Source organism: Platichthys flesus, chromosome 9, assembly GCF_949316205.1.
Source record: "Platichthys flesus chromosome 9, fPlaFle2.1, whole genome shotgun sequence".
Classification (NCBI taxonomy): Eukaryota; Metazoa; Chordata; class Actinopteri; order Pleuronectiformes; family Pleuronectidae; genus Platichthys; species Platichthys flesus.
In genome coordinates, this window is record NC_084953.1 from 5,060,382 (window position 1) to 5,087,888 (window position 27,507).

General features: G+C 41.3%; 1 protein-coding gene across 1 annotated transcript; it reads left to right on the plus strand.

Annotated features, from left to right (window-relative positions):
- Positions 1 to 4: 4 nt before the first annotated feature.
- Positions 5 to 26,598, plus strand: znhit6 (zinc finger HIT-type containing 6). The gene is made up of 10 exons (XM_062396292.1): positions 5 to 208; positions 960 to 1,025; positions 2,809 to 2,915; positions 3,014 to 3,099; positions 5,472 to 5,575; positions 14,694 to 14,762; positions 14,951 to 15,031; positions 17,310 to 17,390; positions 23,292 to 23,416; positions 25,898 to 26,598. The coding sequence occupies exons 1-10, from the start codon at positions 27 to 29 to the stop codon at positions 26,347 to 26,349; spliced, it is 1,353 nt and encodes a 450-aa protein (XP_062252276.1). The 5' UTR covers positions 5 to 26; the 3' UTR covers positions 26,350 to 26,598.
- Positions 26,599 to 27,507: the final 909 nt, after the last annotated feature.

The following is a 27,507-nucleotide window of genomic DNA, read 5'->3' on the forward strand; positions in this document are numbered from 1 at the left end:
TGTTGTCCCACGTGCAGCCGGGGCGGATGTGTTTGGTTTGTTGTGAAGTTTGTGAGTCTTTGAGTCCAACGTGTTTCCGCGGGTGCACCGGGATGTGCGCGTTACTTTCACCGGCCACAGGGGCCGTGACACCGGCGGAGCACCGAGGGGAGGACAGCGGGGAGGAGGAAGAGCAGAGGGTGACGAAGAGGAAGATGTCTCTGTCTGGGTGAGTGGTTTTAACACAGTCAGGAGCTAACGGCTAACAGCTAACAGCTAACTCATGTGCTCCACAGCTGGTTTATCACAGACCCAGTTACAGATGTGTGGCTTGTAGTTTTTACACTGAATATTGCTGATTTAAAAAAACATATATAACTCGTTAGATAACGGTACATGTCATAGAAATATCTCAATCAATCAATTAAATGTAAACAGAGGTACCATTTAAAGTAAGTTAAAAAGTAAAAGTCCTTTCTTGACACTTCTCTTTAAGGGCCAAGATGTCAGATACGAAATGAAGGAGAATTTAAAAAGATTTAAGAAAAGACCATTTATTTATAACACACAGGATAAGTGACCAATAATCCAAGTGAGGTTTTCTTGCCCAAAGCAGATCCACACCTCCTATGATGTTAATTTAAGGGGTTGGTACATCCATCAATTATTCATAATGAAGATAAACGAAACTACATTGATATTTTATAGTGTTATGATATGTTTAATTGTGGAACAGTTAAATACATTCTTCTGCCAAGTTAGGCTGGAATCCCTCTGGTAGTTTTGCATAACTATGCTAAACAAGCGCAAATTAAATGCATAAATGAAATGGTGGAGGTAAAGATAAGAGAGGAAGCATTGGAGCAGATATTTTAAGCATTCAGATAAGTTGGGCTGCCTTTTTATTTATCTCCTTGTTGAACTGTAAAACAGGTCAGTGTGTGTATGTCTGTACCATTGACTTGTTGTGTTTTCAACAGTTGTGTCGTGTGTCGATCAGAGGAGGCAAAGTACAGATGTCCTGCTTGTCTTACACATTCCTGCAGGTGAGATTATTTTACTTTTACACAAGTTTGACAGTTATTTTACTGCAAAATGTTCAATAATGTTACATCACTGTTTATGTGGCACATATACCTACATAATGTGTATATTTATATTGCAACATACATTTATATATACAAAGATAAAGAAGCATCTTCATTACAAAAGAAAATGAAAGTTGTATATTTTATCCTTTAGTTTATTGACTAAAGATCATTGCCCCAATTCCATGAGGCCTGTTCTTACTGAAATGTTCTATGAACCTGTGCGCTATTGGCACAGAGCTCAGTCTACGAGGAGGAAAAAAAGAAAGCACTTGATACAAAAGAAAAACAAGGAAAACTTTGCCATCTGTCTTGTCTAAAGCCCAAGCTTTGATTAGGCTAAAAATGTTCTCCCTTGGCTGTTTACCCGAAATCTCCTGGTGAGATTTAAAGTTATGTAACGTAAGACAAGACAAGACAAGGATGGGGTTGGGTGCACAAAGTCTTTGAAGGAATCTTGTGTGTCTGCTTGATCATCAGGAAAAGAGAGAAATTTGATTTGCCAATAGATTTGGCTGTAGATTTATTATTTGCAGTTCTCTTTGTCAATGATCTTTGGTAATTTCTCAGCTTTGAGGATGACTCGAGGCAGATTTGTCCAGAACTGAAAGAAAAGAGCCAAAACCTTCTGTCACCTCATCAGAGAGAAATACTTGTTTATACGTTGATATTCTGATATGTCAGTAGATCTCACTCTTGATCCTCTGCTCCGTCCCTCCACTCAGCTCATGTACAACATAATAATCGTCTTCCATGCTCGTCTAATATCACTAATAAAAACCAAAGAAGTAGCTCCGCTCTTAAGATTAAAATGCAGCAAACTTCAAACTATTATGTAACGATTCTCCCCTACGGCTGCATGTAGAAATATAATATTTAGAACTGACTTACTGACTGAACTGCTCTTTACCTCGTAGCCAGGAACAACATGCCACTCTAAATGCCACAGATTCACGGCCTGTTCCTCTTTCTGCGGAAGCTGAAAGGTTCACAAATAAAAAACCTTGAAATAGTAAAAGGCAGATTGAAGGTCATACCTGAAAATTTCATTAAAACATTCACCAGGAGATGTCCAACCTCCTCTCATTGTCCCCTGGTCTCTATGGAGTAGGTCTCTGTCGGACTCCGGCCAAATACCTGTCTCCATCCAACTTTCTTTCCATGCTTGTATGGCTTTTTTTTTTTTCTAATAACATCTTCCAGAATTTCAATTACAGGCTCTTGGCAATAATCATATCCGCTTCAGTGACGGTTTTAATTTAAACCAGTTTCAGTCAGAAATGTTCCTGAGCAGACTTGAGTATTTAGGTTCTTTATCTAATTAAAAGTAGTAATACAACTCTGGTACGATACTGTGTTACAAGTCAAAGTCTTGCTTTCAAAATATACGTAAATAGATAAATGTATGTTATTAAAGCCTCAAAAGTAAATGTACTCATAAAGTGTAATGGCTCATTTTATTTTTACAAGATGGAATGAGAGAGCTAAAATTTCCAGTAGAATGTCGCTCAGTAGAGTAAACCTCCTTCGCCAAGGCCACTAAGAGTCAATCAAGCTGCACCAAACACAGTCACTCCACTAAATCTGTTTATTTTTCTCACCAATATCCTTGAATAATTCCTGGGAACTTCAGTAAATGTTAGAGAAAATATTAAAGAATTCATGTATCCTCAAATAAACGTAGAACACGACATTGTAGAGTGATTTTCTGCCTCTGATTGTGTTTCTGTTTATTTTCCAGCTTGCTGTGTGTGAAGAAACACAAGGAAAAGTCCGGATGCAGCGGAGTGAGAGACAGAGCTGCCTTCGTGCCCCTGTCGCAGTTTGATGAAATAGCTCTTCTGAATGGTCAGCACCTTCGTTAATTTGAGGGTATTTTCAAATGAGTGGTGCTATTAAAAAATATATTATCTCTGTAATCTTTGTATTTTTACTGTTCATTGCAGACTACAGGTTTCTGGAGGATACAGGGCGATTTGCTGATGGCAGCACCAGGGACCGTCTCATCAGGGTTCCTCGCACCACTTTTAAAGTACGTTCTTTTTCTACTGATGGGTTCAAGTCTCTAAACGTCTGAAATGGATAATTTTTAAGTAGAAAAATTCCCTCAACATTTAGGCCCCTTATTCAAGATATCACGGTTTATATTCTCGAAGAACAAGACAGAAACTTAATAAAGCATATGAATATATCCAGACGTAACATTCAGACACCATGAGGTAAGTTTTACTGAAGTTGAAGTTTTATTAGATTTAAATGTGAGAAGCCGAGTGAATTGTTTTGTTAATAATAAATCAATAGAAAAAGACGTTTGCGAGAGGTAGAATAACTTCTAAAAGTTATTGGACAGAAACACAATTATGAAATTCAACATTTATTCCTAAGTCCTCTGTAGTTATGTCATTGTTTCGGCTCTTACGCCAAACCACAGACACTTTTATGTAACGTTCAGCGTCTCTGCCAGTCTGTCTGTTCCACTCGTATTAGAGCGATGTCTCCGGATCTCTATGAGGGGATTTCTCCTAATTTGGTCCAAACATTCACTTGGACTCAGAGATGGAATGATTAGATTAGATTAGACCTCAGAAACCTTGAAAATGCAAAATCTCTGGAACACCTCAAGGGAATCCTTTCAAGTTTCCCCTCAGAAACTTTCGCTTTGAATTAAAGAATGAACTTTTAGTTTCAAAAGGTCAATGTCAATATGTCTTGTGATCTCACAGAACAGCTTTTTGTGGCCTCGTGTGGAATGTGTCATTTCAAGTTTGCTTTGAGGAATCTCCTTAACATTTGGCACAAACATTCACTTGAACTCAAAGAGGAACTGATTAGATTCTGGTGGTTGAAGGTCAAAGCTGCTGTGACCTTTAGAAAACATGTGTTTGTCTGGTGAAATCTCAACAATACCTTCGAAGGAATCCTCTCATATTTGGCAGAAACGTTCACTTGGACTCAAGGTTCAACCTTCTGGTTTGAAAAGGTCAAGTTCAACATGTGTGGTGATTTCTCAAATATGCTTTTTCCTGGGCTCCTGTGACAGAATGTTTCGAGGGAAATTCTTCAAATTAACTTAGACTAAAAGATGAACAGATTATAACTTGGTTGTCGAAAGTAGAGGTTGCTAAGAACATCAATATCATTTTTAATGTGTAGCAGCGGATAAATTGGTATTGGATTTTTTTCCTACCTAATATTGGTATCTACATCGCTCTTTTCCTTAAAGTGTATAACATTTGGGCTTTGGTCAAAGGTCAAGGTCACTGTGACTGTATACAAATTGTCATATTGTCCCTGCAATGTCTTTAGGAAGCTTCTTTAAATGTGAATCCAGAGATGATCTGATTTAGAATTTGATGGTCAAAGGTGAATTGTAACCTCATCAAAACATACTATTGGCCAAAACTCACAAAAAAGACAAAATACACTCAATACTGTTGTATTTTATTCCTTCAGAGACTTCGTTAGAATTGTATGAGTCTGGACGGACGTGGATGTAAACTGCTGCTCGGCTGGTTAGCGGAGGCGAGCGGCTGCGAGTCGGTAAATCCACTTCCAGGCAGCAACTGTCCCTGTGGTCACAAATCAATCAAAATAAAGAGGCTTGGCACAGGAGGAAGGGAGAGATTTGATTTGATTCCAGATCACTACAAGCACAGCAATCTGTTATTAGCCCTTTGTCTGGCCCCGGCTCTTAATAAATCTGCTTTACTGTGTCTCTCTACCCGTCAATCTGAAGTCACGAAGAAGCAACAGGAGCGCCAGACGGGAAAGACTTGTCCTTTCAGATTTAGATGAGAGCTGTAAAGAGAAGTTCAGGTCATCCTCAGTTTGATTGTTCATGAAACTTGCCCGGCTGGATTATTGGACCCAGAACAGATGTGTGGTATTTAGATCAATTTGTTCTTAGACAAGATGTCTCCCCCCCACTGACTTTTCCATTGAACTGAAATGTCACACAGTCTGTGGTCCCAAAATAAAATCTGTTCCAAGGATGAGAACAGAGGATTTCTTGTTACGACCTGTTTCACTGGACACGTCTGATCTCATGATCAGCAGCATCTATGATTAATCAGATTATTGTCTGGTGCTGCTGTGAAATCTTAATTAAAGATCAAATAGCTTTTGTGTATATGAATCTGCTGTGTCAGGTATAAACTTAGCCGCACATGTTCAAATATCTTTCTGGAAACTACTATAAAATGCTATGGTGGTTGATGCTTTTTTCCACTACAATATGAATCTATTGATTGATCTGTGTTTGCTAAATAATTGTGGCTATTCCAATTTTCTGAAGCCCTAATTAACACTTTCAAAATGTTAGTATTTTCATATCAATATTCACATTTGAGAAACTTAAACCAGTGAATTTATCTAATTTATACTTGAACCATTTCTGTCATCCAGGCAAAGAGGCTGGCAGCCAATGCCAGAAAGTTGAACATCACTCTGAGGTTCCTCCCCATCACCTTCACCAAGAGCAAAGAGAACTCCACCTTCTTCCTTTCAAAGTAAGTAGCTCAGATACAGAGTATTATACTGCAGGTTTACTTCAAATTGGATATAAACATGTTTGACAAAGCTGCATCCATCCACCAAGTTCCATGGCAATCCCATTCAGTAGTGCTTCTGCAATGCTGCTAACTATCAGACAAACAAACGCCAATAAACACATAATCTCCTTAATGGAGGTTATAACTGAAATTGCACTAAGTAGAGTGTTTACCTCTGTCAAGGTCAAACAAAGACACGATTGTGTAGAAAGTGATAAAAACCTGGATCTGCCTGTTGGTCCACAACTGCTCCAAATCGAATTCTCTCCAGGCCCCAAACCTTCAATCAAGTTTATTGGAAATAAATTCCATCGAGTTTGAAATTGAGTATTTTTTGCATTGTCCTGCCAACAAATAAACAAACAAACAGGGATGTAAACATTAAAACATCCATGGTGGAGGTATTTATCATTTTCTTAAATGTCCTACACCGGTTCTACCGTATCACGGAAAAGAGAAAACACAAACATGCTGTGGAACAAAGTCAGTGTTTTAATTTCAGTCGGAGCTGCATCGAACAATGTCAGACTGCTGATGTGCTCGCTCACCAAGGCTTTCTGATCGGCTGAGTCCTCTGTCGTCTGCATCAGACCCAGCTTCATTAGTGATGTTTAACTTAACCACAGGATGGCACTCTTGTTAAGCCTCACAGCAGCTGCATCAGTGCTGCCTCTCCTCAGGTTATCTCCAGGCATGATGACAAAACACAGACATTTAATCACGTCAATGTGATATAAAGTCACCTGAGGCGGGGGAGGTCTCACTGGCATTTACTCCAGTCTATCACTAACTGAGCTGGGCAGAGCAGGGGGTCTTCTCCAGCTGCGGAGCTGAAGCCAGTCTGTTGGCTCTTATCAGATATCATCAGTGTCTGTGTATTTACACACACACTTCCTGCTGAAGATCTCTGAATCTGAATTTCAAGCTGCAGACAAACATCCCCCCCCAGTATATTAGACTGGTTAAAGCCTTTTACACTGATATTCACCCATTCACACACTCAATCATGCAGTGTTAATATGTGCTGCACTGTGAATGTGATGTTTAAACACCTTTTAACACGCTTCAAGCTATTTGGGCTTCGACCCATTCAGAGGACAAGCTGCTCTGACTCCTCCGCTACCCACTTAGGGTTTTACCAGTAATTGACACATTTTAATATAGCCTTTGGCCTTTTTGTCATTATATGATAATGATCCTAATCTTTCATTTTTAATCACCTTCATAAGTATTTAAACGTCATTACACTCAGTATCTTTTCATTTCAGAAGACAAGAGTCCACAGGACTGTACACGTTAAAGACTAGTTTCCGAATAAACTATTAAACGTGTAACTGCTCGGTCTTATCTCCACATCTATGATGTGTTGGAAATTTGTTTCATCATTTATTTATTGTAATTGTTATTTGTTTTGCTAAGTTATTTAATGTGCTGTGGTGTAGCTGGTTAGCATTTGTGATTGTTTACAGGAGTCAGTGGTTAAAGCCATGAAATGTGAGAGATATTTAAATAAGGAGACTTTGGCTTAACTGAGAAAATAGTCAAAAACTGGAGAAAAAAGACACCAAGTAACCAAAGAAGTTTTGATCACTAAATTATCCTCTAGATTAAAATGTAACTCACAAATTAAAATACAATCTAGATGCTGTTGTTACTTAACTTGTCCCTGCTGCTGCTTTAATGATTTACAGGAGATGATTTCAGTTTAGTCAACACAGGCATCTAGCAGTAATTTAAAGGACAAGGCTCATTGCTTCCTCGAGACTCTGAAGTAGCGAGTAATTCTTTCACATCGGCCTTTTTTCCAATTTAGCTTGATTCCACTGGTGGTCCCTTCATGTTTGGCACCTTTTCTTCCTCATTTTCTTTTGACTCCCGAGCTGTGCCACTCTAATCCCCCTGTGGAGGAGGAGGAGGAAAATGGTTACTGAACTGCATATTAAAGTTTCACGAGTCTAAAATGCCATGGGACAACATTGGGTGCCAATCAGGATTGCCACTTAAAGAATCCTTTGTTATTCCCTGGGGCTCGTTTCATGTCATTACTTTCACCACCCTCTTTTCTCTCCTTGGAGTCCGCCACTTGGACACGTCTGTCTCTGGTGTGCACAGGCAGTGACTTAAACGTGCACGTCACATCTAAGGATGAGGCAACATCATGTCAGGTTGTAGCAGCGGACTCTGCCCACCCTCCGGGCCCGCAGGCCCCTCGTTCCCAACTTAACACTCGTCAGATGGTGACAGACAGTTTTTTGCAGGAAGGGACCAGAGTGTCTCTTTGGGGTTGAAGTTATTTCAAAGAGGTTGAGCCTCTGGGAAATGAGCTAAACTGCTCCAGCAGAAGACACAAGAAGAGTCTTTATGCTTTTTTTTCTGCCATGACAGTATCCGTGGAGGACTCATGCACCAGCTGCACAGTCTTATGTCTTTGTTTAGTCTGGTTAGTCTCACCACGTCTCAGTGTGAGTGAAGATTATTCAACTAACCGCAACTGTCTACCATTCGCCGATCAGCAAATGGACACGAGGGACGGCATGAAGGGTGTACAGTACATTATGAGGAGCCGAGAGAGAACGTGCTTCAGAATGTAACGAGTACATAATATAAGAAGCAGATGTGGGAGCAGTGTGACTGCAGCTGGTTAGCGACATATTCATGCTACGCACTCGCGCTGCCAGAGAAGGATCATTACTGGCAGACAGCTGACGAGAACACTTTCATGCCTGGCGGTGGTGTGTGTGCGTGAGTGTGGGTTAGTTAGAGTGTGTATCTCAGATTAAATGTTTGTACGCAAAGTAATGGCATTGCTGCTACTTTCTTTCCACCTCTTGCCGGTGACTAATTTCCAAAACAAGGTATGAACAGTAAAGAGTTTGAAGAAATACAGGTTGCCTCTCGGTCCAGCCCTTGGAGGGAAAGTATATAACAGCTGGCATTTGGCAGAACATGGTGGAGCAGTTGTGTTAGGGTGGAACTCTGTTTTCTACAGCCTCAGCCTGGCGTGGCAGGATATTTTTCCCAGCAACCACTTGAGTGGACTGGACAACATATTACAGAGTTGTGCACAATAACTAAACTTATTTCTAAAAAAAAACTCAATTAAATTGAAATACGAGCTGGTGGGGATCAGTGCCATGTATGTCAGTATGTCGCAATATTTGGAAACAAACTAAATTAACTCAGTTCTCTCAGTTAAAGGAGACTGTGTATTTGTTTACGGGCACTGGAGAATACTGATCCCTTAGATCTACTGCTATTAGATGATAATACTGTAAGAACCCTGGTCCTCACCTGGTCGAGTGCGTCAGCAGCATCATGGGTTCAAGCCCTTCGCTGCATTTCTCTACAGCGAAAATGCAGTAAAGGAAAACAGCCAAAAAAGAAATGAACATGCCACAGCTACTGGAACAGTAGATGAGGGGCATTAATTCAGGCCCTACATTAGGCCAATTAATGCAATTTTCTAAATGCTGTAATGTCGTAGCCACATTCATCACAGGTTTGAAGAAATCTGAGTATGTAATCTTACACATGATGAATAAATGCAATCGTGAATTAAATAAGACAGAGCCATATTTCATGGCTGACAGATGACTATTCATCACTTTGCATGCTCAAGTGCCCTATGCCTCCTGCCTTCCAAAAAACGTGGTTCAAATGTAACAATCAGCAGCAGCAGCTTTTGTCAAAGGTTGTTTAAGACTCCATCAGACAGCCTGCTGGCCATCACTGGCTTAATTAACCACTGCTGATGCAGAACAGAGTCTACGCCGGCTGCCATCCGAGGAAAAAAACTCCCATCAAAATGGCAGGCAGCCGTTTCATCAGCGTTGCGAACGCTGTCATCACAATTGGCCACATACCTGTGGGCTACACGCCGATCTCTGGCTCGAAGTGACATTCCAAACTGTAAATTAACCAGAGACGTGAATGTGCTGCAGGAGCTCCAGAAGGAATGAACTCGCCATGTGTCTCGTTTGGTTGACTACGTTTTAATAATTTGGTTTTTCGATTTGTAGTTAAAATTTAATGACATTATTTTGTACTTGCACCGAGGATCTTTAGTGTCAATGACTTTTGGCCATGAAACGTTCCCTCGTTATTTATTCCACACTGATGCTTCAGCTCTAGAGGTGGACACAAAAATATATCAGCAGCTATTTAATTATTATTCTTGAACCAATACATGTTGGCACCTTGGTCTTTTTACTCTTCAGCGTGAGTAGCTGATGACTAAGAAAATTAAGATTCATGCCAGAGCAGAAAGAAGGAGTCTTACGGTAATATTTGTGTCCCCTCCCTTCCTCGAAACCAACCATAGCTCTTGGATACTTAAGTTATTTGTTGTATCTCAGTTATGAGGCCCCACCAATTTGCCACCCCACTGCTGGCATCGGCCTCTGATGACACATGGTTTCATACATATTGCGCCATTCCTGTTGGATCTGTCCAGCCTTTAATCCAGCCAGATGGATTTCTGCTCTCACTGCCAAACCACCAATAAGGCTTTCTGCTCTTCTGTGTTGATGACATAACCAACTCTAATCACTTAACCAGCAGAGTGTGTTCTTGTTAATAAATTCATCCATCCTCCTCAGTCTGCTTCATTTCTCTGTCTCCTGCACGGATCACTGCAGCAAATGGTCTTAAACTAGTTCGGCCGACCATGTCATTGAAAGGGAAAAGTTTTCCACCTGTTGTAAAGCGAAGCAAAAGAGCTGCTGTCCGATCCCTCTCCAGTGATCTTAGGACTTGTGGATGCCTCTGTTGACTCAAAGCAACTGATCTATGAAATAACATTTTAACAGTTTCTCCTCAACGGCTTTCATGGTCACACACTTTTTTTCATGATTACACGTATTCCGAATGAATGAATGAGTAAATGAGGGTAGGCTAACGGAGAAGAACAAACCTGAAAATATGCCTGTTAAAAAAAAAAAGAGATTTACTTCATTGCAATAAGCCGTCTCCTACCTAACATGGCCTTTTGTCTATGGGCAGTTTTCCTCCAAAAGGGATTATTCATCAAACAGCTTGTTGGACCACAAGAAGCTTAACTGTGTAAAAACGAGATTGACATGTGGCCAGAGAGGAGTGGAATATGTTAACATGTTTTATTATGAAAACTCGGGGACAAAATATCATTCTTGCTCTTTGTTATACATTCACACTGACGCCTGAATATTCATAGTTCTTTTTTTATAAGATATTTATGATATATTTACGCAAAAATGTCACAATTTGTCCACTTACAGCCTAAACACCAGACTTTGTATTTATACAGCTCTTCAAGTTGATGGTTGCCAGGAATGACGACATCCTCTGCATTTTTTTTGTGTGTGAAAAGACAGAAGTGTGCTCCGGTTCGTCACCGACACTTTTCCTGAATTCAGGCGAGCTTTGGAAATGGGAAAAAAACTGAAATTGCTAGATTGCATTGTAAAATCAGTCCTAAAAATCTGTTCAATTACAACTGGAAGGCCCCTCAGTAGAGAGCACACCTCCGCCAAGGCCCAACTTCAATTCCATTTAGTCACCCCGACATGCACACACTCATTGATATCTAATGTCATCAAGAACTCTGCATTATTCACAGTGAAAGTGTTTAAAATATCAATATCACAATTTTACATATGACTTGGACCTGCCCCCTTTTGATTGATCCTCACCAGGTTCAATGGGTTTCTTCTTGGTTCCATGCTCCATTCTTCCTCCATTCTTCAGTAGTTATCCTGCTGATAAACAAACAAACCAGCCAATCAACAAATGAAATCCGCAAGAACAGAACATCCTCGGTGGAGATGACAACAGCCTCTAAAAGTCTGGTTCTCTCTAAACTTGTCTTTAGGGGTTTTGTGTTTTCAAACGTCAAGCGTGTTGATTTTTGATGTTATTGTTCTGTCATTTTAGAACATAGACGACAAACTTGGAAAGCAACAAGGGGTGACCGCTTCTACCCTCCCCATGCAACTCATTCAATTTTGATTAATTTCATAGTTTCATAATGAGATAAAACAGGCAGAATCTTAAATTTGGATCTCACAATATTACCTCTAGAGTTGATATTAAATTGTCCTGCATGGCAACCCTCAGATTATCTAGACTCTGGGACTATTCTTCCTCGTGTGTATTCAAACACAAAACACACAGTGGCCGATTGACACCAATTCAAAAGATCAAGAACCGAGAGATTTAAAGGAATCAGGATTTAATCGCAGGATCACTTGTGCCGTATTAGCAATGAAACACATTTCTAACCATTTCTATACGAATCCTATTTAATTCACTCAGGCTTAGTTCATGTGGCCCAACAAGTTACTTGATGAATAATCCTGCTTGAAAGAGAAATGCCCTTAAATCCAGGACATGTAAGGCAGGACATTTCTTTTGGCAAGGAATTCTGCGGAGGGTATAAACCTTTCAGCATAATCTTTTTTCAAACAAGCATGTTTTCCTGTGCTTAGGAGGGAGTTGCACCACACACCCACCTTTCTACTGTTTGCCACTTCTCTTCCTTTTGAGTTTTAATGCTTTGCTCGAGGCCCTTCACCATTACAGTAACTGCAGAGGAACCAGGAAGTGCGTTCTGTTACGTCTTTTTTTTACCCCTGCTCTCTCCTCGTTTCTCCTGACAATAATGAATGATGGCTCTTATCCCAGGTATGCAGTGTGGCCTTGACTGAAATTATTGCATGCATCTTTGGGCAAGCCTCTTTTCCATGAAAGACATAGTTTCCATTTGTTGTAATGACAGAATAATGGCATCACACCTGGTGCTCCTCCCTATGTGCTTGCAAACACACACACAGACACACACACACACACACACCTCTATGAAGTGCACGTACACCAAACCAAAGAATAATGCTGGAACCTAGCAAACACATAAATTCCTCTGACTAAGGGGTTAGAGGTGATTGGCACCTCCCACAATTACGTAGGGAATCTCCTCCCAGCCTCTTGTCTTCCGCACCCTTCTTATAACTCAGATCTACATTTCATTGGGTCTTCTGCCCGTTCTGCACATATTTGTTCTTCTTTGAACGACTCGTACCCATCCTGTTTCTGTTTCAAGAAAGAAAAACAAGCCCCCTGATTCATATTGGTTCCACCTGGATCCACAGAACAAGCACCACAACAATCAAAATACACATGTAGCTGATTACGGAGACTTTGACAATAAGCCTCTCCTTTGTTTTGGTCGTTATTTGCTGTACTATTCCACTGTGTCAGTAAATATAAGGGGATTTTTTGATAAATATAATATCACAGAGAATGAAACACTTGCTGTGGTTATTCTACTGATTCCATTTTGGGTACCATGGGTATTACATAAAATGTGAAATACATATTTTAATCTTGGGCCAAGTTGGGGTCAAATTCATTCTCACATTCAAATGCAGCTTTGGAATTGGCTGCATCTGAGTCTGGTTGTAGTTTTACATCACGATTTGGACCAGAGTAAAACAGAGACCCGGAGATTGGCAGGACATTGAGTACGCACAATGATGGTCCTCAGGGCATGAATCGTAATAACCTTGTTTATTTACTGGTGTATTGTGAAGATCCACAGTCCTCCACTACATGCACCGAATGATCTGTATCTGTGTTATTCAAAAAGAAAACATGTTATACCCCCCAGAATTATATGAAATCCAAGCACACAAAGGTTTTATATTAAACATATCAAAAGAAAACCTCCAACTGCTCTTAATCTCTCTCGGTGAGTACCAAAGCCTTAATAACAAGGTCTCTCACATGTACTTTACAATTAAACCGTGCGTCTCTCTGAGGGTATGTTTCATCTTCACTTCTCAGATCCATCAAGGCCTCAGTCCTCCTCCTCTGATGGAGAAGTGGTTGATGAATCGGCTCCACCCTATGTGTGGCAAATTCTGTGGTCTTGGTGAACACAAGTCCTTGTAGTTATGTTCACTGCTCTGCATGTGTGGTATACTGTTCTGGACGGGTTTCTGAGGATGTGCCAGTAGCTTATATATTCTGTTTCTGTGTTTATCTACAAAGTCATACCTGTCTTTCAAGTCTAACACAGCTGGTGGATAGTTTGCAAACGTTTGGGCATCTAATAAAAACACAAACCACATTCTAAGACACGAAAACTGAGATTTTTACAATCGCTTTGAAATGTGCAGATTTGTTTTAATCTCTGGTTTCTGTGTATCCGTGTGTACAAGTACAATCCAGTTTACTTTGTGCATGCCCACTACAGCGTATAGTAATGACGATGCACCAGAAGCAACAGCAACCAGTTATCAGTATAATAAGCTCACTGAGAATGCTCACAAGGTGTTTCTGTGGTATTTGACAAAGCGTTGATGTTGATCGCCCCCTACTGGCCTGGCATGCCTGTTTGAGCATTTGTGTAATTCTTGTCTTATATCTGTTTAAAAATGATCTGTTATCTTCAACAATCAAACAGTTTGAATAACCTTGAGTCACTATAATCAGCAATTAAATGGTGATCACTTCCTAATTTTTAAAAGAATTAAAGAGGATGGAATCACATCGACTTGTATCTCCTGCACTGTATGAGGTATTAGATTTTTTTATGGCTATTTCTGAATCCTGGTGACAGTAGTAAATATGAGCACAGCAGCTGCTGTTTGGGGAATAAATGTTTGGTTGTAGGGCACGCCCAGCAACCTAGAAAAAAACCAACCACGTTTAATAGTTACTGCCCCAAAGCATTACCCCAGAAGAAGAGATCATTCTGTGATATCCACCAGCTGCTGTCCCAGTATTGAGTGTATATGTCAGGGTGTCCATGGCAACTCTCATTTATTCATTTACACACACACAGAGTCACACAGATGGACAAGATCTTGGAAGCAGCCAGGCGTATTGTCTTGGAGAGATTAAGACTGAATCCATTTAATGCTCAGAATTCTAACAAGGACATTTGTGTTGTGGGATACTGGGAGAGCACCGGTGACCTCATCGGTCTGTTGAACAACAGACATCAAGCACCACTGTGTTTTCTTTATATATATATATATATATATATATTTATAACAAAAGCAGAAACTAACAATGTGTTTTTGTTTGTCTCATTCAGGGAAAAACAGTTCATGTGGCATCTGAAGTTCAAGTTTATCCAGAGCAAGACAGAGTTCAGTCAGAGGAGGTGAGTCATGTCACAATATTCCAGTTAGTGAACAAGACACTCGATGTTGTTAGAGCATGAATGGTGAGTATCAACGGCCCTTTCAGTAGTCAGAATACTATCAAGGTAACAATCATGTTGTGGTTTGAAGTTGATTTTAACGTTTTCTCTCACTATTGCTCTGTCCTCCACCTTCTCTTTGGTTGTAGGGTGTCTGACAGTCAAACCTTGAAGCAGCTCCTGACGCCTTACATCCATCCCACCGAGTCGGACCCTGTTACTCGCCAGAGGTGAGCTTTGTTCCATCTTATGTCTTTCTTCTCGTTGTGTGCCGGAGTGGCAGCTACAGGTCGTTCTGCCCGCTTGAGCTCAAATGAAAACTGTTACTGAGTTCTTGGCAGGAAGTCACAGGTATTGACTGAAGTATATTTAGCCGTTTTTAGTTCGATTTATTGCCACTGACCACAGCTCCTGCTGAATCGTGGCGCAAAGCCACAAACCTGAAGATCAATGACGTGCATTCAGTGGTAGAAATACAACCACTGGGTTGTTTTGCTTCAGTCACTGGACTCGTGAATAGAAACAGAAAACGTAACAATGTAATAACAGGCCTAGAAATCAACACTGGTTTGATATGCGGCCTGGAAAACCTTTTGAGTTCAAGGATAATGACGGCTTGTTTTTTCTTCTCTTGCAAAGTTCAAATGAGCAGCTTCACTGTTGTTAACCGCTGTGAAGCTGTGTTTAGTTTGTGGATTCTCTTCTTCATAACAACTGGAGGGAGAAAGAGGAGAAAACCGAGCTAATTGAATTTCTCATGGTAATTGCTGTTGAAATGTAGCTACAGTGATATCCGCACTTTTAGCAGCATAGCGTAATAATAATAAACACAAACCAGCGATTTCAGCACCAGTGTGACGCAGTTGCATTCGTCTGTAGTTGCATCATCTCGTCTCGGGCACATTACACAGATTATGAGCTTAGTGTATTGTTTAAAACTGACTTGTTCCCCATGCGGCCTGAGCATCACTGCTGTAGATATGAAACAGCTGTTATAAATAGAGCCCAAATCATTAGTTGATCAATCGGTCGATTATCAGAAAGTATGTAACTAAATTATGTAACTTTTACTGAGCAGTAGCGCCCTCTGTTTTCCAGTGGTGATATATTCGGTTGGGGTCCATGTCCAAGCCGATATAATAAGATTTTACCCATGATCCCCGGCTTCCTGAACCAGAAGCCGCCAGCTGTAACAAATATAAAAAACTGTCTCAAAATTCAAAAAGTTTTCTCGCTGAATATTGCAGATAAGCGTTGGTTTTTAACCTCTAAGTCTCAAAGGAGATCACGACCACTCACTCCCGTTGAGTGTCTTAATGTTAATGTGACTCAAGACATAATTTCTCTCTATTTTTCAACATTGCCTCGAGTAAAAGGTTAATCAGCAGCAGAACTCGTTAAAGCACAGAACTGCGGTGGCTGTAAAGTTTGAGATTTACTTTCTGGCCACACACACCATTCTTCATCTAAAAATATCAGCTGTTTTACTGCGGCAATGGTTTTGATGACCTGAATCCAGTCACGCCAGACCAGAACCCCTGTAATTGAGTTTGGCAGCAGTGTGTTCAGGGATTATGCTTCAGTTAGAGACTCAGTACAAATCCAGTCTGCGTGTAAACAAAGGAACGGAAAAAAGCGTATTTTATTTTGAAGAGTCTTTTCTCCTTTTCACGACAAATTTCAAATATTTTCTTTTTAAATCTGAAATATTCTGTACAATGTATGTGTCATGTAATGCATTTAACATTTCACACTGATCTGTGCATCCTCACATGAGTGTTAATGTTCTCCATTGAGTCGATGGGCCAGTTATTCTAAGGCCATTTTACATCCTGATCTTTCATATCAAGCAAATCCAGTTTCTCTCACACAGGATCCGTTTGGCTCCTCATCGTGTTCCATCTGATTCCTGCCGATCCTCTTTCCCCACATTTATCTTTTCAATTTTGCTCTCGCTTCATTTTCTTTCTCATTTCCCGGGCTCCTGTTTCTCCCGACATGAACTTTGAAGAAGCTCTTTGGTTTCGGGAAACTCTCAGTATTTAGAATGTGACCCTCTCACAGACCGGCGATCTGACTCTTCTGACCTAAGCTTTGTGCTGATAACAATCAGCAGTAAATGGCCTGATGTAAAACTACTGTAAAGCATATTGTAGACGGGTGGAGCTCTTTGAACAGACACCAGCCATTTAGACACAGCCCCTGCTTCGCCCGGAGTCAAGTGAGCGGAGGTTAAATCCCCGAGGCTCAGGTGCTGTGGCCGTCAGTAGCAATTCAGGAGTTTCCCTTACACAAGATGCTTCAGAGCCCGTGCATGCTGCCTATCAGTCAACGTGCCAGACAAGTGTACATTTAGGTCTCTGTTGTGCTCAATGGGCTCTTTGTGTTTTCACCTTTACCTTGGCCATTAGAAAAACTGCACAGCTAATGTACCCACATCTTTTGTTCTTGTCCCTCTACTTGATTTGAGTCTCTAATGTCCCGTGTTGATGTGAACTTCTCGTCCAGGTTGAAGGTGTATGTGCAAGCCCCGTCCAATCACGTGAAGGTCTTCTTGAAGGCAGAGGGCAGGAAGGCCAACTCCGTGAGGTGAGATTTGTTTCCTGTCTTATTTCACATGTTCAACAATGTAAAATATTCTCGTCTGACTTGAAATGAGCTGAGTTGAATGAGTTAAAGTTGATATCACCCAATCTAAAGGGTTAAAGAAGGTGAATTCTTGCTGTAAACAGGGTTTAATCCAGTTCAAGGAAGAAAAGCCTCTCCACTTCTGAGGCCTCTTGTTTTGCATTAGTGTGGACAGATAAATGGATTTTTCACCATTTCCAGATGATTAACAATAAATAGAGACAATCTGAAGCTTATGTTTAATCAATATTATCTTAATCAGAAATCAGTAATTTCCAATCATATGTCATATCAGTGACATCATGAAGGAATCACGATCAAGAAGTCAGGTTGTTATCATAATTTGTGATCATATTGAAAGAATGAATCAACATGATCCATTATGGAGTCACAACATGACATCATATAGTGTAGTAATGCTTCAGCATTTTCAGCCAATAACACAATCTTTTTATTTAGATTAACCAATCATCTATCATCATATGGTTGGAATGGAAACAAGTTTTTAATACACTGACTGTATTTGCAGCACGCCCACGGTCTGCACCCCCCCCCCCTTTCAGTCTTTCTTTTTAAAGATTTATTTATTTATCATTTTGTTATAGAATTTATGCCTTTATTTAGTCCAACAGTATAGAGAAGGGATATAGGATGGGATTCAAGATGTTTGATATCACACTTTAAAATAAATAAGTAAAAAAAAAATATGCTTAAAATATAGTAAATATGGTCCACAGTATAAAGTCAAATTATGCCTTGTTGAAAGTGCTACAGAAAATAAAACAGTCGCGTGCTGCGACTCCTCAGGCATCCTCTCCCTGTTTGGCTGCGACGGTTTGATCGGGCTTGCCAGTCATGACTGGTTGCTTCAGAATGTACCAAGTCGACATTATCCGTTGATGAGCATGACATCAGTGACTGAGAAATTCACTAAATCCCTGCGAGGCTACACAGACTCTCAGGAGCGAGGCCTGAAGGGGTTTCAGACACAAGAGACGCCATCGATCGCGAAAACCGTCCACAACTTTGTTCTATTTTTTTTTATAGGATCTAAATCTCCTGTTTTCTTTGTCTCACTCGCTTTCTGTGTCCATCCTCGTGTCCTGTGTCTCCTCTCTCCCCATCCTGTCTCTATATTTTAACGAGGTTGTTTATTAGGGTTTCACGATGATGGTATTCGTAGCACCCATTTGTTGCCTCGCCTACTGTCGAATGCTTTGGCTGTCCTCCATTTCCACTTAGTCATGGAGTGAAAATGATCCTCGGTGTTTATAATCATTACCCCCCCCCCGGCCAGAGTGAAACATCATGAAAGCTCTCATCCTTCATCCTCGTAACACTCACGCAGCTTCTTGGTTTGCCCAGTGGGCGTGGCCGCACACACACTCTCTAAAAAGATAAATTATATCGTATGGCAGCATATAGAGAGGAATTACTGAAAGATGAGTGGAGATGCGACAGCTGGTATGAGCTGTCACCTTTAAACCTTTTTATGAATTTAATGAGAGTTTAAATGCTTTTAAATCTTTCATTTATTCATTATACCCCACACCTTAACACACGGAGCTTTATTATAATGACATTACATTCAACAGTACAATGTATTTTTAATACTGCACATCACTAATATTTGATATGTCATTTTTGCAAGGTCAAAATTACTGAAATTCTTCAAATTACATTGACATTTTTATGATCTAAACTAGATAATTAAAAAACAAACAATTGAAATTACACCAGAGATAATTAAACACACTTAATAAAGTCAGATATTGCTTGTTAAAGGTCTTATTTAGACCTATGTTTAAGCCTATAGAAGGTTTTAAACCATTCACAATTGGGTCTTAAACGTGCAGTAGCTCCGACCACTTTCATTCAGTATTATATCTACTTCAATGAAGTCGTGAAGAACTATATCCACACAATATATAACATGGTTCTAGTCGTTCTTAGACATTTTATGAATAATTATTACCCATAGGTGCAATCAAAATGTGTGATTAATAATCTTTTCCATCTTCCTCTAGTTTCTCCTCCATGATTACATATGAAGACTTGATTACACTCACACACCACAAACAAGTCACAGATGTACCTCTCTGTAACGTTATATCAGCGTGAGCCAGAGTAAGAGCGTGAAAGCCAGAAACCTTTTTCAACCTATGGATACCCTTCCCTCACTGGCTGTATTAACAGGTATACATGCATGGCTGTGTGTGTGTAATAGCTCACAACTGTGCACATGTTTCTGATGATTACAGCAGATGCCTCCTAGGACGAAGCCAATGCTTTCATAATAACATTAAATAGGAATTTAACTCACCAATCTCCTTCTTTTTTTTCTGCAAACCCACATTTACTCATCTATACGTTGAACACAAGTGAGGTGATCCTACCTGGAGGTCATCCGGGTCTCCCCCCAGAATGACAAACATGCAGTTGGAATTTGTCAAAGCTTTCAGGGGGAAACGATGTAACTGTACATCAAGGCAAAAAAACTAAGTGATGCAAGCGTCTGCAGACAGTTTCTTAAAAAACTAAAATTGCACATACCCCCATTAAGACCCAAACTCATCATCATCATCATCATCTTCATCATGAGTTCATTGGAGATTGTTTTCATCAAGATCCGTGAAATATTCTCTGGGAAATTGGTGAAAATGTCAAAAAAATGCGAATCTTGCCACGTTTAAGAAAGTCAAACAAATCCTCTATCCACTAAATAATAATGGTGTCTCTCTCGGCCCATTTCCAATCATTCCACCAAGTTTCCTGGAAATCCATTGAGTAGTTTCAGCTTAATCTTGGTGAAAACAAACAAACAAGGTTATAACATATTTGTCTTTATTTTGCTGCTTAAATATAGGTCCTGAAATCTTAGTAGTAGTTTATTGTCTTCAATATGACCTAAGGCCATGTTTAATGTAATGTTATTTAATCAGTGTTGAGATAAATACTTATGTCAAGAACCTACTTTTCCAACTTTTATGTTCCTGTACACACAAACCACATCCACCCAGTTTTGCAGCTTTACCAGTTTCCCCTTCACTTAGTGATCTAAGGTGGTTGGTATCAGGTGAGAGTCGAGGTGAGCCCTTACCTTGGAATTTTTATATAATTGCGTCATAACAGTCGCTCTTCCCTTTACAGCATCGCCCATTGTGGGAAAAAGATTTTATTAGTTATTCGGAAAAGCGTCTTGCCTGGAACAATCCCAGTCATGAAGGAAACAATCGAAGAAGGAATGTATTGACCTTGTCTCATCATGTCTGCGCTAGTGAGTAAATCTCGCTCTCTCTCTGACCTCAGTAACAGTTTCCTCTCATAACTTCACAGCCTTAAGCCCGGGCTCGCACAATGAGGAGCTGTCGAGGTTTACCAGGCAGTTATTAGCGAGTGTTTATTGTCAACACTGTCCTGTGGTGGAACTAGGATGCTTGTGCTAATGAGAATCACCTTACGTGACCTGCTAGAGTTTCATAATACGGCCAAAGTGCAGCTCACAGAAGAAGAAAGAGCCCTCCAAACTGAGGTCACATCCAGTTTGTGGTTGCATCCACGTGTGGTTGCAGGGGGCGCTGTTGCTCAGTGAAAGTTAATTAGTGTTGGCACCAGTCGTGTCTACTAAGTTGCCATTTGCCAAGTACAACACAAAGGTCGTGATTGCATTATTTGTGGTCGAAGGTCTACGGGAATATCAAGCAGGTCCAATAAAGGAGCTCTTGTGCTAAACTAAACATAAACGGGTGACTGGTCAACATCCTCTTACTGGAAAGACGACTGACTGTGCATCAAGAGAAGCATTCATACCCGTCTGGGTGTTTGTGTTACTTTCTGTTTATTTTTATTCACTCCACCCCAGAGATGCAGAAGATGCCATCTCCCCATACCTCCCATTAATACAGTGTTGACTTGAAGAAGAGATGCTGGTTTTACATTAGCAGCCAGAAAAATGAAACCTCAGTCTACTTTTCTAACCACTGTTTCAGGCCTGAAGGACAATGATGTTTCTGTCCTGCACAAGCAGTTTGTTCTCTTTCACATTTGCGGCAAACCCTCTCCTTAGCCCTCCTGAGCCCGTCGAGCCGCTCTCCCTCCGCTTTGCCTGGAGCTACGTTCAGGTTGGATTTACGGTAGAGCAGATGCTTCCTCAGGTCTCCTGCAGCGCTGAGCTTGTACTGGGTATTGTTACTAAAATAGCAGGGCATAAATAGCGGCAGTTAATATTGCCTAATTCATCAGTGTCTCGGTTACAGTGCGGTAATATTTCTGCTGTATGAATTTGTGGTTGTCCTGAATTCTCCATCGCAGTCGGCCTCAGATATTATGCTGAGATCGCGGGCCAGGTTATTTGCAGAAAAGAGTCTTTATGCATGTTCTGAATTCGCCTCCTTTGAAGGCAGAATGAAAAGCACGCTGTCGTAGAGTGGCCAAGATCTGCTGAGCTGTCAAAATATTGGGAATAATGCCACGGATCCAATGGCCACAAGTGGGGACTAGTTCATTACTGTCCATCATCTCCCAACACAGCCATTGAGCGGGAAAAAAACTCCCTGAAGAGAACACCAGTCTCTGTTCTGTTCATCCACCAGGACACTGTATAGAGACCAGATGTGTGCGTGTTCTTGGCTGAGCCATCCAGCCGTGTTTCTAGAAATGGACGCAGCTCTAATAATCCCATCGACACCATGAAGAGACACGATGTTCTACCATTGTTTTGTTTTTTTGCTTGGCTATTCACAGAAATAAAAAAACATCTACGAACATCCCATTTATCAGACGTTAGACATGAAGACAATTGATGGAAACCCCATTTGCAACCACATTACAAAGAGATGCAGTCCTAGATATCCTGCTGCAGTATCAGCTCCACAAGCTGGTTTCTACAGATTATCCTTCCACCATGTTTTTGTGTCCAGCTTCCCAGAGGCTATTTATACTTCTCTGATGTCGAGGTCTGTCTGAAATACCATGCAACCACTCTTTGTGCTGTGGCAAGACATTTCCTGTGCGTTTTCAGACTCTTACTTTCTTTCCTTGATGCTGTCCAGGAGGAAGTGCCAAAACACGGCCGTTTATTTGCGGGATCATATGAAATCAATCTTCAGCCCACCTAAGACTAGCTCTCCCAGGAGTGAGGGCTCTCCTGGAAACCGTCCATCCAGTAAAAAACGTTCACATTACAGCAGAGGGGTTTGATTCCTTGGGGGAGTGGGTGTCTACCCGCATGGTTCCCAGTCTGCTGGTGCTCTAAGCAAACGAAACAATGGCTCAGTAATCGTCAGTCTGGCAGAGGCTTGACATCTGGAAGCGACGGTGCCAGTTAATAGAAATACCCAAAATACACGGTGCCTTGCTGTTGGGTGATGACAGCCCGAGCTGGATGGTTATGAATCAGTTGAGTAAAGTCACGTCTCCCAGAAACATCTAGTTAACCATTCAGTGATTTATGAACATTGCTAATGTTTGGCAAGGCTATTTAGAGACGAGACTCAACTGATGTCATCTCATGCAAAGAGCTAAAGGACTTGAGATGTACTTGAGAGGGACACTTCTGAATCTCTGTAAAGCCAATTTTCATCTTTTGAGATGAGCACCAACCAGGGAATTCACTTTGCCAAGAAGTGACTCAAATCAGTATCAATCCTCAGAAGATGTTCATCCACTCAACATGCCATACGAGGCTGGAAATGAAAAACGGCAGTTGCTGGTGAAAGAGTTCCTGCCGTGTTTCCCTGCCTAGCACCTAAACACGTGAAATTACCTAAAATGGGTCTAATGTCACATAATTTACCTTCAGCATCATGTAATTGCGTTGTCTTGTAATCTCTTCTTTGTCTTGTGTGTGTTTGTGTGAAATAGGTACCACGAGTTGGACATTCAGAAGAGCCTGAGGGACAACCTGAGTTACAAAACCCTGATTGAATATCCTGTGCTGCACGTTGTACTCAGAGAACATTGGAAGGAGTATCCTCTAAAAGGAGCAGGTAAAAAAAAAAGAAACCTTATCTAATTTTAACTCCTACAAATTCCCTACATCCTGTCCTTAAGCTATTTTCTGCATCAACACTAACCTCCTCTTTCTTTACTTACAAAATATAATTTCTTCATCCCTATATTCATCACTAAACAGAAGTGTGCATGCATGACATGAGTCGAAATTCTGCGTAGCCCCAACCCAACCTATCTCCCCTCCCTTGATTCCAGCAGAGTTGTATCATGTCCTTTTCCAGCTGAGACTTTGAGTCTCCTTGTCCCGTATTTTTCACTATGGTAACACGCTACCCCAACGGAAATGAGTGTGCTCTGCACAGCATCATGCACACCATGTTAACCTCAGCGGCGACCATGGCCAAACGGAGGATTAAACACGGCTTAGTGTTAAACAGTGACCTCATGAGTTGTGACAGATGACAGAAGAGCGAGCAGCAGGTCAGCCTTCCTCCGCCTCACCTGTTTGTCTTCTCCAGTGTTTATACCATGAAGAAGCTTTCAGCCATTTCCGTCTACTCAGATCTGCACAGTTGGCAAAACAGTGTCTCTCTGAGTCGGGTTAGTGCGGTCAGAAAAGACCACAGTCACCCAGTATCATTACTCTGTCAGGCCCAGACGGGCTACATGACGAATAATGTCATTTTAGTCTGAGTGTGTGTGTGTGTTTTCAGTGATAAGGCCTTGGTGCTGCACTGTTTTGCTCCGATGTTAAAAATAGAAACATCCTGATAATTGCACATGCCAGAGCCTGGGAAGCCGGGCAGGAAGTGATAACAAGCAATCGCTCCCCGCGGCTGCAGCACGTTCAGTGAGGATAAAGTCCTGTTGATGTTCCTGAGAGCTCGGTGCAGGAAGCAACAGTCGCTCAGTGTCTAAACTACATGAAGCTAGAAGCTGTTGACTCCAGCAGCTTGGTGTCAACATCTTTGCTTTCAAATGTAGCTGCCCTGCAGTGGGTTTAGGTTAGAAGGTTATCCTCATTAACAAACAATCGCACTGAAGCCACTTTCACAGCGTTAAGTTCCAGGCTGCCAGTGCTTTAAGAGAAAGGTCAAATCTACCAATGTCGAGAGAAGTTTTTCCAACGAACTGGTGTCTGCTGGCCTCGTTACACAGAGAGGAATGTGTCAGCTTCTGAAACAAGAAAACACATGTTGAATCAACACGTGTGACGACTGGCGGAACGAATACGGAGCCGTATCCCAAATTGAGAGATCTCCCTGAGAGGCCCTGTTCACACTTGGTATTAACAGACATCTCCAGTGATCGGATCACAAGTGGACAGCTGCAAGTTCTTCACTTCACATCTGGCGTTAGAACACGTCCCCACACTTGTCTTGTGATAGGAGGTTTGAATACAGACGACTCTGTTGCCGGTGCAAGAAGAAGCTGAGCGAAACAAATTGCTCCATGCAGTTCTTAGGAAATAGGATTTTACTACTGAATGAGAAAACACTGAGAAATGTTCCAAATGTACCAATAAACCAAAGTACTTTGGTTCATTATTAAACTTTTGCATTAACACGGCTTAAAGAATAGTCGGATGTGTCCCGGGTCACCTCCCAATGTGGTTTGAGTGATAGGATCTCAGATGCGTCACTTATTGAATCTTAGTTTAGCTTAGAGCTTGAGATCGAATCAGACTCGAGACAGATGTTAACACCGGTCCTGAACAGGGCCGGAGACCTGGAAGACAACACAACTGATCCCAAAAGTTTATAAAATCTAAGTTTGTAATTGATTCTCATGCTGTCAAACGTTCACACCAATAATATCTTCAGCAACATTTGACTGCAGCAGGTGTGTTTTTATTCATGGACTCGTTGAGGACACAGCATCAATAACTCAAACTCGTGGTGTGTGTGAGAGAACCTCAAATTTATGTGGTAAAAGAAACTTGCAGCCTTTAGATTAAGTAGCAGCCATCTTTTTAATTCTCTCATATTACAGCACATATAGTAAAAGTTGAATTGCATTAATCTTTCATAACATAGCCTCAGTTGGATAACTGTTGGCCAGCGTCTCTGAGGGTTGAAGTAAATTTTTAATGCACATTAGTTCATGCACATCGTTTCAAGCGTTTTATGATGCACCAGACTGTGGGGACATCTTTCTGGGGAGTAATTGGCTGTAATTCACAATTATTGTTTTACAGTCGTTTACTCTGCCGTCTTTCTTTCACACACGTCCACCCTACTTTATTACATAACTAATTGCTTGGCATGCTGCCTCATCCTGGAAACGAGCACGAAGCCAAAAACATGGCGTCATCAATCCCAAACTGTCTGCACTGACCCTCGCTTTCTCACCCCTTCTGTTCAAGCATGACCCCCCCCCACCCCCCCAGCTGTGCCTGATAATTTTCACGATCACTCTGATCACTTGTGTACTAGTTCAAACAACAAGTCAGAATCGTACTGTTGCAATAGTCTTGTGTAATCATGCAACACACAAATGGGGTCATATTGTTTCAGCTGATCCTGCGTCAGCCCGGAGTGGTTTTGCAACAAAGGGTGAAGAGGTGGACCACAAGCAGGAAGATGTGACCAGAGTTTCACCATCCCCGCTCGGGTCTCACACGACACAAGGAGCCCACAGTCGTGTGGGAGGCCGGGGGACCAGTCCGGAGGCTGAACCTCCACGGGAGAAACGGGCGAGGAGGGAATCAGGGGAGCAGGAGGTAGAAGAGGGGGAGATTACAGACAGTAGTGACGAGGAGGAGGAAGATAATGCTGCAGAAACTAACTTGCGTGATAAAAGCTCCACTAGTGACACGCAGGTTATCACAGATGAACGTGTGGATAAATACGGTGATAGCAGAAGGGATCAGAGTGTAAACGAGGACATCACTGGTTCCACCGATGATATTTCAACTGGCACAGTAAGAGCTGAGGGCAGCAAGACCGGAGAGGAGGCTGTGAAATAGTCAGCGACTCTTCATACCAGGTTAAAGCTCCCGACAGCTGTGCAGTGGAACTCTAATACCCAGATATTCATGATGAAATGATTGAGGACACATACGCATCTGACAGGAAGTCAATCACCTGTGGTTTCAGTATTTTCACCAAGTGTATTATCATGTATACAGAGAGAGTTCTTTCAATGTTGCTGTTCATAACTTATAACCTTGTCTGGAATCATAATTTCTTAAATAAAGATTTTTGTTTTATGAATATCTCTGCTTCAAGGCTTTTCCTTTTCCTCAAACAGTTGTTGAAAATCTTCATGACAAGAAATAATTTGTTTTCATCAACATCCTTGAATTCTTCTCTGGGGAAAACAGTGAAAATGTTGAAAAACACCCTCAGAAAGAAATCTGCTTGTTGTTTTTTGTTGTGTGGGTATTCTTGCTGACAAAGAAATTCACAAACAAAACAACAATTGGTCAAATCTGAGCATTTAAGAGCTAAAAAATGACCTCGATTTGAGATTGTTTTGTCTGCCCCCCCTCTGCACATTACTCTCTTAACTACTTGTCTTAATTTAAAGGAAACCAGCGAATGTCTCCTCTCCTTCGAGCTTCAGTGAGAGAATTAGCGTAATTTTTCCACCAGCTAATAAACGTTGACGCGCTGGTTTTCCCCCCTGACACCTCTGACGTGTCTCCCCTGTGAGAATGTTATTACGCGTGTGGAGCCTCCCTGTGCCGTCCTCTGACTTGACGTCGGTTCATTACGACAACAAGGTGCCGGCGCTGACTGACAGCGTGGCCCCGGTGGTGTGGGCCGGCGTTTATAGATGTGTTTTTATAACCTCTGCTAACCCCCCCCTTTTGGACGTTAACCCCTCCGGACAGGACTCCTTTGATGTCTGCACTGTGATGACTGCGGTGACGCATTTTCCACCCGTCTGCAGTCGGGGGCCATGATCTCACATCTGACTGCGCATCCCCTCTGTGAGGGAGGATGCAAGGGACCCGGACTCATTTACTAGCCCTGGGAGAAGTGTTCATCTGAATGTCCGTGTTTGAAGCCAATTTGCTTTACATTCTGATCTGTGCTCATGTAACATAGAGCTTGGTGGTGTAACAGTTTGGTCTTGTTAAAATATGTTTTTGTCAAGAATTGGATTAGAAGGTCAATTT

Excerpts from the sequence above, each read along its gene's own strand:
- znhit6 (XM_062396292.1), top strand. The coding sequence starts at position 27 with ATGTGTTTGGTTTGTTGTGAAGTTTGTGAGTCTTTGAGTCCAACGTGT. Across the intron at positions 1,026-2,808 it reads TGTCTTACACATTCCTGCAG|CTTGCTGTGTGTGAAGAAAC; the intron begins GTGAGATTATTT and ends TTTATTTTCCAG. Across the intron at positions 3,100-5,471 it reads TTCCTCGCACCACTTTTAAA|GCAAAGAGGCTGGCAGCCAA; the intron begins GTACGTTCTTTT and ends TCTGTCATCCAG.